This window comes from Gossypium hirsutum, chromosome A03 (genome assembly GCF_007990345.1).
Source record: "Gossypium hirsutum isolate 1008001.06 chromosome A03, Gossypium_hirsutum_v2.1, whole genome shotgun sequence".
Lineage (NCBI taxonomy): Eukaryota > Viridiplantae > Streptophyta > Magnoliopsida > Malvales > Malvaceae > Gossypium > Gossypium hirsutum.
The window spans coordinates 20,785,355-20,801,352 of record NC_053426.1 but is presented as its reverse complement, the minus strand read 5'-3'; the positions used below and the strand labels follow the sequence as shown (position 1 = coordinate 20,801,352).

The 15,998-nt window shown below is 34.8% G+C and overlaps 1 protein-coding gene across 1 annotated transcript; it reads right to left on the bottom strand.

Annotated features, from left to right (window-relative positions):
* Window positions 1-4,388: 4,388 nt before the first annotated feature.
* Window positions 4,389-4,961, bottom strand: LOC107887825 (uncharacterized). Its single transcript, XM_016812050.1, has 2 exons — window positions 4,794-4,961; window positions 4,389-4,697 (listed from the first exon to the last, which is right to left on the bottom strand). The coding sequence occupies exons 1-2, from the start codon at window positions 4,959-4,961 to the stop codon at window positions 4,389-4,391; spliced, it is 477 nt and encodes a 158-aa protein (XP_016667539.1).
* Window positions 4,962-15,998: the final 11,037 nt, after the last annotated feature.

Sequence of the window (15,998 nt, the reverse complement as noted above, 5' to 3'; positions counted from 1 at the left end):
AAATAGTCCATTGTATTCCTTCGATACATAAATCCTCCAATACCTGGGCTAAACCTTCAACAGTAATACTTTCAGCAAACGGCGTGTGTTCGTCCTGTATACCTACAACACCAAACTGTGCATTAATATGGCCTTCATCAAAAGGAACAAAAGTACCTCTTATGTAGATAAAAGGGGAAACTAAAGAGTTAACATGGGCATAAAATTCTCGAACAAATTTTTCCTAAAACATCCTCGTGGTGCAAACAAAAAGAATATTCCACCTATGTTTTTCTACTATGGAGGACACAGATTCATCATATCCCATATGTGGTTCATATTTAAACAAGAACCCTTGTTCAAAATAAAAAGGGCACTTCACGATGTTGCTATTGAATCTTTTGGTTGCGATACTGTTAAAGAATGTCTTTGGCTGAATAGCATCAACCCTTGATAATTCAGCAGTTTTGACGCAAGCAATTGTAAAAAATTGGAAGAAATCTTGGAGAATGTAGTGGAAGAAAAGGTAAGAGAGATTGAAGAGAAAAAGTAATAAAAAATGAAAACTTTAAGGGAAACTTAAGAGACGTGAGTAGTTGAGGAGAGAAAAATAAGGGAGATAGTGATAACAGTTCAGCAAAAGTGAAATGTGCTAAAGAAGTTGCGTGACATGGAGGAAGAAAAAAGAAAATTAAAAGGATTTTAGGACCAAATATGAAGTGCCCTAATCATTAACAAAAAGTTTAACTGCTCTTCCATGGGCTCGTCAAGTAATAAAAATTGGCCCAGCTAATAAAAGAACAAATCTCTCCCTTTGGACTTATCTGCCCGGTCATCCTCACGTTACCCATTTCTCAATTTGTCGCAATGCTTCGACAAACTTCACTGACTATCGCACCTGCTCAATTCACATTCTTTATTCTGTCTCTGGAAAAAAATAATTCAAAATAAAAACATAAATGAAATAGTATTAAATAAGTATTAAAAATAAAAGTAAAGCAATTAAAAAATAGATAAAAAAATTGTTAACTCAAACATATCAAAGATGAATGGAGTGCTTGTCTCGATCCACATGGGCACCCCAATAGTGTTTTAAGCATTGCCCATTAACTCTAAATGTGACCCCCATTTCAAATCTTTGATATTAACAGCTCCATGAGGATACACTTAGGCTACTTCAAGAGGACCTGGCTAGCAAGACTTTAATTTACCAGGAAACAATTTGAGCCTAGAGTTAATAACAACCCTGTTGTCCTAGTTCAAATTACCGTAGCATGATTTTTTTATCATGCCAACTCTTGTTCTTTTCCTTGTACAACTTAGCTTTCACATATGCTTGTGCTAGGAACTCCTTCATTTCATTCAATTCTAACAACCTTTTATGACCAGCAGCAACCCAATCCATGTTTAGCTTCTTAATAGCCCAAAATGCTTTATGCTCAAGTTTAACATAGAGGTGACATGGCTTGCCATAAACAAGCTTAAAAGGTGACATCCCTAATGGCATTTTATATGTTGTACAATACGCCCACAAAGCTTCATCCAATTTGGTAGACCAATCTTATGAGTAGGATTCACCACTTTTTCTAAAGTTTTTTTTAATTTCTCTATTCAAAATTTCAACTTGTTCGTTTGTTTGGGGGTGATATGCTGCGGCAATCTTATGTTTCACCCCATATCGCTATAAAGCGTTAGCTACCAACTACAATCAAAATGAGACCCCTCATCACTAATAATGGCTCTAGGTGTACCAACTCTTGTAAAAATATTATTGTGTAAAAACTTCATTACTGACCTTTCATCATTAGTAGGAAGGACAACGACCTCGACCTACTTAGATACATAATCCAGTGCTAATAGTATGTACACTTTTCCCACTGATGGTGGAAATGGACTCATAAAGTCTATTCCCCATACATCAAACAACTTAATCTCCAAGATATTTTGCAATGGCATTTCGTGTCTCCTAGATAAATTTCATGTTCTCTGACAACGGTTGCATGACTGATAGAACTCATGAGCATCCTTGAATAGACTTAGCCAATAAAATCCTGACTGAAGTACTTTGGCAGCAGTCCTCATCCCTCCTAAATGTCCTCTATACGGAGCTAAATGAAAATTTTGTAGACTACAATGTACTTCATCATCAGGAACACATTTCCTAATTATTTGATTATTACAATGTTTAAACAAGAAATATTCATCCCAATAATAGTGCTTGGCATCATGAAAAAATTCTCTTCTTCTCTGACTGTTGAGATTGGGTAGCAACACACCACTCACTAAATAGTTCACTATGTCAGCATCCAAAGAAATACCGTGCCAGCTAATAGCTGCTCGTCTGGAAATTATTTTTTAATAAATGTATCATGATCACCTTCGCTTTCAGATTCTAACCTCGACAAGTGATCAGCCACTTGATTTTCAGTCCCTTTTCGATCTATAATTTCCATGTCAAACTTCTACAACAACAATATCCACCTAATCAACCTCGGCTTAGCATCTTTCTTGTTTATTAGTTACTTAATAGCAAAGTGATCTGTGTAGACTATGACCTTTATACGAACTAGATAAGAACGAAATTTATCAAACGCGAACACCACAGTTAATAACTCATTTTCCATGGCGGTGTGGTTAAGTTGTGCTTCTAATAAAGTTTTGCTAGCATATTATATTGCCCGTAGTATTTTGTCTTTCCTTTGCCCCAACATGGCTTCCACAGCATAATTTCTAGCGTCACAAATGAGTTCAAAAGGCAATGTCCATTCCGGAGCTGCTACAATTGGTGCTACTAAAAGTTTTTTCTTTAATTCTTTAAAGGCTACCAAATAATGTTTATCCAAATTAAAAGGCTATTTTGCTCCAACAAAGTGCACAAGGGTTTAGATATCTTCGAAAAATCCTTAATGAATCTTCTATAAAAACCTACATGACCTAAAAAACTTCTAATACTCTTGACATTGGTAGGAGGTGGTAATTTTTCTATCACTTCAAATTTTGCTCTATCCACTTCAATTCCTCTTTATGATATCCTATGCCCCAGGACAATTCATTCATGAACCAAGAAATGACATTTTTCCTAATTTAAAACAAGATTTGTTTCTTCACAGCAGCATAAAACTAATTCTAGATTTTTCAAAAAATATTTAAAATCATTCCGAACACAAAAAAATCATCCATGAAATCTCCAAGAAAATTTTCCACCATGTCAGAGAATATGGTCATCATACAACATTGAAAAGTTGTTGGGGGCATTACACAACCCGAACGACATCCATCTAAACTCCAAAGTACCTTATGGACATGTGAAATTTGTCTACTCTTGGTTATTTGGGGCTATGATAATCTAATTATATCCCAAATAATCATCCAAAATAATAGTAGAAAACTTTCTTAGCTAATCTATCCAACATTTTATCAATTAATGGTAGGGGAAAATGGTCTTTGCTAGTTGCCTTGTTAAGCTTGCAGTAATCCATACATACTCTTCATCCCATGACAATGCGAGTTGGTATGAGCTCATTGTTGTCATTACTTACCACTGTGACACCTCCTTTCTTGGGTACACATTGCACAGGACTCACCCATGAGCTGTCTGAAATTAGGTAAATGATGTCAGTGTGAAGCCACTTAATAATCTATTTCTTAACAACTTCTTTCATGATCGGATTCAGTCTTCTCTGCTATTCAATGGAATTACTAGGGAAATCCTCTAAAAAAATCTTATGCATATAGAATACAGGGCTAATTCCCTTTATATCAGCCAGGGTCCATCCCAATGCCTTCTTAAATCACCAAAGAACTTCTAACAACCTTACCTATTAGATTGGTGTCAACTCCGTAGAAATTACTACTGAAAAAGTACTATTTTTGCCCAAATATGCATACTTTAAATGCTGCGGAAAAGGTTTTAACTCCAATGTAGGAGGTTCCTCTATAAAAGCTTTAGGAGGATTGAAAGGTCGATTTGATAAATCCAAGGGTTCAAACCTTTTCCCTGATCTATCTACTATCTACTTGGCTTCCATAAATTTACTAAATTCTTCAAAACTTACTGTATCACTCTACTCAATTGAGTCTTCGTCACTGCTGGAATTGTTGTGGCAATATCTGGTGAATTCCTCCACTATTGTTTCTATCAACCTAATGGTGTGGCATTCATCATTAACATCAGCACATCTCAAAGTAGTAAACACGTTGAAGGTAACCTACTGATCATTTACCCTCATGGTCAACCCACCTTTCTGTACATCAATTAAAGTCCTACCAGTAGCAAGAAAAGGTCTTCCAAGAATAATTGACACTTCTTAGTCAGCTTCACATTTTAAAATAAGAAAATCTACAAGAAATATAAATTCCTCTACTCTTACCAACACATCTTCAATTTTACCTTTCGGATGTGCATAGGATCAGTCAGCCAATTGCAACATAACTGTAATAGGTCTTGCTTTTCCAATTCCTAGCTTCTTGAAAATAGATATAGACATTAGATTTATACTTGCTCTTAGATCACATAACTCTATGGGATAGTGAAACTCCCTGGGTCCTTCAACTTCGTAAGGTAATTTATTCGTCAACATTACTGTGCACCCTTCAGTGAGAGCGACAGTCTCAAATTCTCTTAATCTACACTTCTTTAACAATATATCTTTCATGAATTTCACGTAGTTGGGCATATGCTCCAAAGCCTCAATTAGTGGTATGTTGATATAGAGTTGCTTCAAAACCTCCAAAAATCTTTTGAACTGAATATCCTACTTGGAATTATGAAATCGCTAGGGATATTGTTTTGTCGTGGCATTCTTATTGACAACATGTTCTGATTCTGTCACAGTATTTTGCTGCTTATCATTTTTAGGTTCAATATGTTTTTCAGATGACTCTAGGATCTTTAGCTGGCTATTTTTCGAATCATCCTCTTCTACCATGGCATCTTGAGCAACGTCATCAAGCTGAGTTCCACTTCTAAGAGTGATGGCCATGCACTAATCATTCCCTTGTGATATCAAATTCTCGGTATCACTTGGTAATGCTCCTCGTGGTCTCGAATTTAAAGCATTCGCTATTTTCCCCACTTGATTCTCAAGAGCTCGGAGAGACGCAACCTAACTCTCAATTACAACATCATTCTTGGCCATATATTCGTTCAGTAAGGCTTCAATAGATTATGATGATGATGATGAAATCGGTTCCTAATGTTACTGGAAATTTTGCCTCGGCATAGTTTGAGTATAACCAGGCGGTGCATTGATGGCATTCTGTCTTTCTGTATTGTTAAAATTCCTCGCACCTTGATTATTCCAACTAAATTCTGGATGTTCCTTCAACCCATGATTATATGTGTTGGAATAGAGGTTATTGTTCCAGTTTAAAATACCTATATAGCACATGAATGCTGGATTTGAGGGGCATTCATCAAACACATAATCTTCACCACAATAAACACAAAATAGTTCATCTGATTTTATCTCCTGGACTGTAGTTGGCATTTTTATTATTTTAATCATATTAGCCAAAGAAGATACCTAGGCTATTAGCGAAGTGACTACATCTACCTCTATAGTACCAATAGCTCTCTTACCCATCCCAACCCTTGTGGTAAGATATTGATAATCATTGTTGGCAATGTTTTCCAAAATCTCATATGCTTTATTATAAGATTTATATAACAAAGTACCACTGGCAGAGGCATCGACCACCATCCTCATATGTGCATTCAACCCATTATAGAATATCTTTATCTGAGTCCAATGTTAGAATCCATGCATTGAATTTTTTTGAAATGAGTCTTTAAATCATTCCAAAGCTTCATATAGTGTTCAATCCTCCAATTGCCCAAAAACATTTGGTGTCATTTCTAAGCTTGACATTCATTTTTGGGGATTATACCATAGCAAAACCTCTAAAAAAGATCATTCCATGATGCCACTGTTCCCGACGAAAAAGCATTCAACCATGCTCTCGTACGATCTTTTAAAGAATATGAAAAAAGTGTAAGTCGTAGAATGTCTTCAGGAACACCCAATTATCTAAATGAGTTACAAACCTCTAGAAAAAGTCGTAAATGTAGTCTTGGATATTCAGTGGGTACTCTACCAAACTATTCTACTGTTTGCAACATTTGAAACATTACCAGTTTTTGTAACACCCCTTACCTGTATCCAACGCCAGAATAGGGTACGAGGCATTACCGAACTTATACACAAGCAATCATACAAAACCGAGACTATAACGACCCAAATTTTAGTAGTGTCAGAATAGTGATTTGAGATTACCAAAACAAACAAATGAGTAGAAAATATTACTAATTTGATGAAAATAAGTTAGAAGCGAAGTTAGGAAAATGATTGAAATAGTGAATAGAATTTTATAATAAATACTAAATAATTTGGAAGTGAAAATGAGGTATCGAGACCTCAAAATATTAAATCAAGCCATAAATATTTTTATAAATATTTATGGAGTGTTAGTAAGTTAGTATTAAAGTTTCGTCAAGAAATTTTAAGGTTTTGGTAGTCAATTGGGTAAAAAGGAATAGATTGAATAAGTTGTAAACCTGTGGGAAATGATGAAATAGCATAAGTAATAAATAAGAAGGATTTGAGGCATAAATATGCCTAAAAGAAAAGCATGAGGCGGCATAAAAGAAGAAAAATCTGAAATTAGGTGTAAACTAAGGGTAAATTGGTAGTTTAGTTAAAATTTAATAGTTATAAATTGAATTAAATTATGAAATCTAGAGTTTTCTTCATTTTTCTTCATCCTTTCTAGCAAAAACACCATTGAAGGGTTATTTTAAGATGGTCTCTCATATTTTTATTACATGTAAGCTCAATTCTTAATTATTTCTTGTAATTTTTGTGTTTTTTAGACTTTTAAAACTAGGTCCACTTGTTTAATTCATTAGTTTTTGATTTCATTGATAATTTTGAACGTTGCCATGAATAAGTGCTGAAAGTTTATGATGATTTATCATGGAATTGAGGTTTTAATTTTATTATATGATGATTTTATGAAGAGATTTTTATAGAAATTGATTTTTAGGATTTAATTGTGAAAGTTGTTGGAATTAGGGTTTTGTGATGAAATTTTAAGTGTTAAACCCTTTGAAGTAGTTTATAATGTCCTGATAAAGTGTTATTTGAGAGGAATTAGCTCAATCGAAGAATAAATTAAGCAGGAACCTTATTGTAGATGAATACTATCAAATTGTATTAATTACTAAATAATGTTTAACTAAAAGTACAAATTAGTTGGAACAATGGTTTTGAGTGCTTTCATTTTATGACCATGATGAATTGACGGAAAATATGTGATATGTGTTCTCGTATAAGACCATAGCTGGGCTGTGGCATTGGTACAATGTGATAATGTGATTCCGTATAAGACCATATCTGGGATATGGCATTGGTATTATATATGATTCGTGTAAGACTATGGCAGGGCTATGGCTTTGGTGTGTGATATGTGACTATGTGCAAGTTCATGGTTTTACCATGGCAATGTGATAGTGAAGAACTCAAATCCATTATTGTTCCCTAATTTGATAATGGAAGTGAATGAGAAATGGGCCCAAATGAGTTAAATTTGTGAATAATGAATGAGAAATGGGCCCAAATGAGTTAAATTTGTGAATAGCAACATGGAAATGATTCAAATGAGCTTCTTAATGAATTTGTGATTTATAGGATGAATTAGTTAAATTAAAAGATATATGTTTGTGTACAATGTTCGGTAAGATTTATATTTTATGCCTATGAGCTTACTAAGCTTCTATAAGCTTACTTGTGTATGTTATTTATTTTTTAGATCGACTTATATACATACAGAGGATTAGATCTACATTAAATATCACACTATCCAGATTTACTCCGGTAGATTTTATTAAACAACTTTTTGATTTATATGGCATGTATAGGGGTTGATTTGTTAATGTAGTTGCATGAATGATTAAGTATATATGTAATTTGAATGTGTTAGTTAGATTAGATAATGAAATATACATGTTTTGGTTTGAATTGGTTGATTGGTTGGACTCTATTAGTATATAAATGTGTGTTTTTTTTTATGCAGGAGGTTAGTATGAGGGTGAGAAAAGTGGTCTTAAAGGGCCTATTTTCGTCCACATGGCTAGACACACGGATGTGTGTCTAGGCAGTGTGTGACACACGGTAAGCCTACGGGCATGTGATATGACCGTGTGTCCCTTGTATCCTTGAATGTGAAGTCAGGATAGTTCACGGGCAAAACACAAGGCCGTGTGTCATGGTCGTGTGAAGGACACGGGTTTTAAGCATGGTCATGTGTCAAAATTGTGTGAAAATGCTTAAAAATGGGTAAAAATCAGTTTACCACACGGCCTAGCCACATAGGCGTGTGCCCAGGCCGTGTGCCCCTCTAATACTTAAGAAATTGCAAGTCAGAATTCCACACGGGCTGGTCACACGGCCATGGGATTCCCACGGGCTGGCCACACGGCCATGTCCCAGGCCACATGGGCGTGTGCCCTTATCTTCAAGGAAAAATTTCCAAAGTTTCCATTTTAGTTCCGAACCATTTCCAAAGCATGTATTGGGCCCCGTAGGCCCATATTAGGGACTTTATAGTGAAATTTAAAAAGAATTAATTTGGACTGCAAATTTTATGACTCGATTTTGTATAAATGATAGTGTATAAGTCTGGTAATGCCTCGTAACCCTATTCTAGTGATGGATACGAGTTAGGGGCATTACATTTAGTTGTATCAAAGCTTCATTTTAGCCAATTCTCGAAATATGTGTGATACGTACAGTGCTTAAAAATATATGCTATATAAATCTGTGATAGTGTGATGTATATGATCCGATCTAATCCTTTTTTTATTATAGATTATCTTTGATTTGAAAAGATGTCAGATAGACCAGAACAAATTGAGCAAGAAGTAGTTAACAGTAGAGTACAAACCTCTGAACAAGGAACAAGTAGTGAAGTTCCAATTTCATTGATGAGAGAACAAGAACTCAAAAATATGATTTATGGATTTATGAATCAGTGGTGTAATGAGAATGTGCGGGAAAGAAATCAGGCTCAGCAAACTCCTCCCCCTATTTCAACAGCAATAGTAACCCCAGTGGCTCATTCACCTCATTCGACAACTGAATCCAGTAAACATTCTCCGTTTGAAAAGCTCAAAAAATATAGGGCTAAACAATTTCGGGGAAGAACAGATGATGATCCTGTCCAAGCTGAGTATTGGTTGCAAAGTATAATGAGAGTTTTTAAACAAATGGTATGCTCACCAGATGATTACTTAATGTGTGTTGTGTCCTTATTGAAAGAAGAAGCTTATAACTAGTAAAAAACAATAGAAGCTGTGGTACCGGCTGAGAAAATTACTTGGGAATTTTCCCAGAACGAATTTAAGAAGAAATATGTTAGTAGAAGATATTTGGATAAGAAGAAAAGAGAATTTCTTGACTTACGACAGGGAAATAAGTCGGTGGCTGAATATGAGAGAGAATTTGTTTATCTCAACAAATATGTTCGAGATATTGTACCTACTGAGGAGAAAATGTGTATCAGATTTGAGGAAGGGCTTAATGATGAGATCAGAATGATGATAGGGGGCACTGAGATATGGGAATTCATTGTTCTATAGGATCGTGCTCAGAAACTTGAAGAAGTATATAATAGAAAGATGCAACGAGATAGAAGGAGCAAAGAATCTTTCAAAAGAGTGCATCTAAGTCATTTTCAGCTTTATCAGCGAAGAAATCTAAAGAGGAATTTAGTCGAGCCACTTCAGCATCGGAAAGATTGGGAAAGAGTAGACCAAGACAATCTGATTAAAGGCATCTAATAGACCTACTGTTAGCGTGAGTAGTGTACAAAATACCCAATGGTCTAAATGCCAACATTGTGGAAGAAGTCACTCCGGTGAATGTAGAAGTAAGTTAGGGGCTTGTTATAAATGTGGGTCCACTGATCACTTTATTCACGATTGTCCCCAACTACAAGTGGAAGAATTGGAATAGAAGGAGAAAAAGAAAACTCCTCCTCAAAAAGAAAGACGCTCTAGTCAGAGCAATGCTATAGGGGCTACTCGTTCGGGTATGAAAGATACTACTAGTCGATCAGAAGTTAGGGCCCCTGTTCGTACTTATACCATTCGAGCAAGAGAAGAAGCGACAGCTTCGAATGTAATTGCTGGTACTTTTTATCTTTATGATGTTCTGGTGTATGCTTTAATAGACCCTAGGTCTACGCATTCATATATTTGTACTATGTTAGCATCTGAAAAGAATTTATTTGTTGAGGCTGCTGGTTATAATGTACAAGTTACAAATCTGTTAGGCCAAAGTGTGGTAGTTAATTTAATATGTTGTAACTGGCCACTGAAAGTTAAGGGCTATGATTTCCCCACTAATTTGATGTTGTTACCCTTTTGGGAATTTGATATTATCTTGGGCATGGACTGGTTAATGAAACATGATGCGGTAGTGAATTTTTGAGAAAAAACGAATTAGTTTGAAATGTCAGATAGGTGATATTAGTTTGGTTGAGTCTGGAAATTTAGGTGATACTGGTAGAATTTCATCTATTTCTGTTCAGAAATTGTTGCGTAAAGGAAATGAGGCATATTTAGCCTACATTCTCAATAATCATAGTTTTGGATCAAAGTTAGAACAATTACTGGTTGTGAATGAATTCATGGATGTATTTCCTGAAGAATTACCAGGTTTACCACCCGATAGAGAGGTTGAGTTTGTGATAGATCTACTTCCGGGAATAGCTCCCATATCAGTGACACCGTATAGAATGACTCCAGCAGAATTAAAAGAGTTGAAGACACTGTTACAAGAGTAGTTGGACAAAGAGTTTATCAGACCAAGTATGTCGCCATGGGGTTCACCTGTCTTATTTGTGAAAAAAAAGGACGGTTCATTAAGGTTGTGTATAGATTACAGGCAGTTGAATAAGGTAACGATTAAAAATAAATATCCTTTGCCTCGTATTGATGATTTATTCGATCAGCTTAAGGATGCTGCGGTGTTTTTGAAAATAGATCTCAAATCTGGGTATTGTCAGTTAAAGGTAAAGGAATATGATGTGCCTAAAATAGCTTTTAGAACTCGATATGGTCATTACAAGTTCTTAGTTATGCCATTTGGTTTGACAAATGCTCCTGCTGCTTTCATGGATTTAATGAATCGAATTTTTTAGTCTTAACTGGATAGATTTTTGGTTGTGTTTATTAACGATATATTGATCTATTCAAAGACAGAATTCGAGCATGCTCAGCACTTGAGAATTGTACTACAGATTTTGAGGGAAAAACAATTATATGTAAAATTCAAAAAATGTGAATTTTGACTTCATGAAATGGGATTCTTAGGTCACATTGTGCCGGCTGATAGTATACGAGTAGATCTGAGCAAGGTGTCAGTAGTGATTAATTGGAAAACTCCAAAGAATGTTATGGAAGTGCAAAGTTTTCTTGGATTAGTCGGTTACTACCATCGATTTGTGAAAGACTTTTCAATGATTGCTTCACCGATAACGCAGTTACTACAGAAGAATGTTGAATTTGTATGGTCTGATGAGTGTCAACGAAGTTTTGATCAGTTGAAGAAAATATTGATAGAGCCTCAAGTGTTAACTCAGCTTGAATTAGGTGTGTCATATGTGGTATATAATGATGCATCTTAGAATGGTTTAGGCTGTGTACTGACGCAATCAGGAAAAGTGGTAGCATATGCTTCTCAAAAATTGAAATCACATGAGAGAAACTACCCTACATATGATCTTGAGTTAGCTGCTATTGTATTTGCTTTAAAAATCTGGAGACACTACTTATATGGGGAGAAATGTTATGTGTATACAGACCATAAAAGTTTGAAGTATTTAATGTCGCAGAAAGAGCTGAGCTTGAGACAGAGGCGATGGCTAGAGCTATTGAAAGACTACGATCTTGTCATTGACTACCATCCGGGAAAGGCAAATGTAGTAGCAGATGCACTTAGTCGAAAATCGTCATTATTTGCTCTTCGGGCATTAAATGCTCATTTGTCGGTTAATGAAGATGGTTTTGTGGTAGTAGAATTAAAGTCAAAACCAGTATTCTTTCAACGAATTCGGGAGTTACAAGATGAAGACCCGAATTTGGTGTTGAAACGACAGATGGTTCAAGACAACTTGAACTCAGAATACTCTATTGATGATAGTGGTATGTTATACTATCGCAATAGAATTTGTGTTTCGAATAATTCAGATTTGAAAAATGACATTTTATCAGAAGCTTATAGTAGCATGTACTCGATTCATCCGGGTAGTAAAAAGATGTATTGTGATTTGAAGAAAATGTATTGGTGGCCTGGTATGAAATGGGAAATTTGTGAATTTGTGGCTAAATGTTTGATCTGTCAACAGCTAAAAGCAAAACATTAGGTACCTATAGGTAATTACAACCTATAATGATTCCAGAATGGAAGTGGGAACATATGACGATAGATTTTGTATCTAGGTTGCCTGTGACTCCGAAGAAGAAAGATTCAATTTGGGTGATAGTGGACAGATTGACTAAATCAGTGCATTTTATTCCGGTTAGAACAGATTTTCAGCTTGAAAAATTAGCAAAATTATATGTGTCAGAAATTGTGAGATTACATGGAGTGCTGACTTCTATTATTTCTAATCGAGATCTGAGGTTTACTTCGAGATTTTGGGGTAAATTACAAGAAGCTTTGGGCACCAAGTTAAACTTTAGCATAGCTTTTCATCCTCAGACCGACGGGCAATCAAAGTGAGTGATTCAGATTTTGGAAGATATGTTGAGGTGTTGTATACTTGAGTTCGGTGGTAGTTGGGAAAGGAATTTACCTTTAGCTGAATTTTCTTATAATAATATTTATCAAGCTAGTATTAAAATGGCACCGTTTGAAGCTCTGTATGAAAGAAAATGTAAAACCCCGTTGTATTGGTCAGAATTAAGTGAATCGAAATTAATGGGAGTGGATTTGATTCGGGAAACTTAAGAGAAAATTTGGATTATTCGAGAAAGTATGAAAGCTGCTTCTAATCGTCAGAAGTCGTATGCAGATTTGAAAAGAAGAGATATAGAGTTCAATGTGGGTGATCGTGTGTTCTTAAAAGTTTCCCTGTGGAAGAAAGTTCTACGGTTTGGTAGAAAGGGAAAGCTTAGTCCACGATTTATTGGGCCGTATGAGGTCATTGAGAGAATTGATCTAGTAGCTTATAGATTGGCCTTGCCTCCAGAACTTGAGAAAGCCCATAATGTTTCATGTATCTATGTTGAGACGGTATAGATCAGACCCTTCACATGTGATTCCTCATACCGAGATAGAGTTATAATCAGATATGACTTATTTGGAGGAACTAGTGAAAATATTAGCTTGGGAAGTTAAAGAGCTACGGAATAAACAAGTACCGTTAGTAAAAGAATTACGGCATCGACATGGATTGGAAGAGGCAACCTGGGAAATGGAGGAATCTATGAGATCACAGTATCCGCATTTGTTTTCAGGTACGACATTTCGAGGATAAAATTTCCTGAAGGGGGGAGAGTTGTAACGGCCCAAATTTCAGTGATGTCGGAATAGTGATTTAAGATCGCAAAATCCGAAAAATGAGTAGAAAATATTACTAATTTAATAAAAATAAGTTAGATGTGAAGTTAGGAAAATGATCGAAATAGTGAATAATATTTTATAATAAATACTAAACAATTTGGAAGTGAAAAAGAGGTTACGAGACCTTGAAATATTAAATCGAGCCATAAATATTTTTATAAATATTTATGGAGTGTTAGTAAGTTAGTATTAAAGTTTCGTCAAGAAATTTTAAGTTTTCGGTAGTCAATTGGGTAAAAAGGACTAAATTAAATAAGTTGTAAAACGGTGGGAAATGATGAAATAGCATAAGTAATAAATAAGAAGGATTTGAGGCATAAATATGCCTAAAATAAAAGCATGACGCGGCATAGAAGAAGAAAAATCAGAAATTAGGTGTGAACTAAGGGTAAATTGGTAATTTAGTTAAAATTTAATAGTTAAAAATTGAATTAAATTATGAAATCTAGAGTTTTCTTCATTTTTCTTCATCCTCTCCAGCAAAAACACCATTGAAGGGTTATATTAAGCTGGTCTCTCATATTTTTATTATATGTAAGCTCAATTCTTGATTATTTCTTGTAATTTTTGTGTTTTTTAGACTTTTACAACTAGGTCCACTTGTTTAATTCATTAGTTATTGATTTCATTGATAATTTTGAAAGTTTCCAGGAATAAGTGTTGAAAGTTTATGATGATTTATCATGGAATTGAGGTTTTAATTTTATTATATGATGATTTTATGAAGAGATTTTTATAGAAATTGATTTTTAGGATTTAATTGTGAATGTTGTTGGAATTAGGGTTTTGTAATGAAATTTTGAGTGTTAAAGGCTTTGAAGTAGTTTATAATGTCTTGATAAAGTGTTATTTGAGAGGAATTAGCTCAATCGATGAATAAATTAAGTAGGACTAAATTGTAAAAATTAAAAAGTTTGGGGTAATAGTGTAATTTTAAAAATTTAAGGGCATAAATTGTGAAGTAGAATATAATTGAAATAGATTCTAATGAGGGAAAAATTTTATAATTATAGATCAAGAAAATGAAGTGAATCGTGGAAAGGAAAAATTATAAGAATAGTCCCTGAATTTCTACGACTTTTGCAAATTAGCCCAGGTAAGTTCAATGTTTTATTATGAAAATCTTATGATTGATAAGGTACCTTATTGTAGATGAATACTATCAAATTGTATTAATTACTAAATAATGTTTAACTAAAAGTACAAATTAGTTGGAACAATGGTTTTAAGTGCTTTCATTTTATGACCATGATGAATTGACGGAAAAGATGTGATATGTGTTCCCGTATAAGACCATAGTTGGGCTATGGCATTGGTATAATGTGATATGTGTTCCCGTATAAGACCAAAGCTGGGCTATGGCGTCGGTGTGATGTGATAATGTGATTTCGTATAAGATCATATCTGGGATATGGTATCGATATTATATATGATCCGTGTAAGGCCATGGTAAGGCTATGGCTTCGGTGTGTGATACGTGACTATGTGCAAGTCCATGGTTTTACCATGGCAATGTGATAGTGAAGCACTCAATTCCATTACTGTTCCCTAATTTGACAATGGAAGTGAATGAGAAATGGGCCCAAATGAGTTAAATTTGTGAATAGCAACATGGAAATTATTCAAATGAGTTTATTAATGAATTTGCGATTTACAGGATGAATTAGTTAAATTAAAAGATATATGTTTGTGTACAATGTTTGGTAAGATTTATATTTTATGCCTATGAGCTTACTAAGCTTCTATAAGCTTACTTGTGTATGTTATTTATTTTGTAGATTGACTTATATACATAGGAGGATCTGATCTACATCAAGTATCACACTATCCAGATTTACTTTGGTAGATTTTATTAAACAATTTTTTTTATTTATATGGCATGTATATGGGTTGATTTGTTAATGTAATTGCATGAATGATTAAGTATATATGTAAGTTGAATGTGTTAGTTATATTAGATAATGAAATCCGCATGTTTTGGTTTGAATTGGTTGATTGGTTGGACTGTATTAGTATATCAATATGTTTTTTTTATGCAGGAGGTTAGTATGAGGGTGAGAAAAGTGGTCTTAAATGGTCTATTTTAGTCCACATGGCTAGACACACGGGCGTGTGTGACACACGGTAAGCCCACGGCCGTGTGATATGACCGTGTGTCCCCTGCATCCTTAAATGTGAAGTTAGGATAGTACACGGGAAAAAGACACGGTCGTGTGTCATGTTCACGTGAAGGACACGGGTTTTAAGCATGGTTTTGTGTCAAAAATGTGTGAAAATGGCTTAAAAATGGTTAAAAATCAGTTTACCACACGGCCTAGCCACATAGGCGTGTGCCCAGGCTGTGTGCCCCTTTAATACTTAAGAAATTGCAAGCCAGAATTCCACACGGGT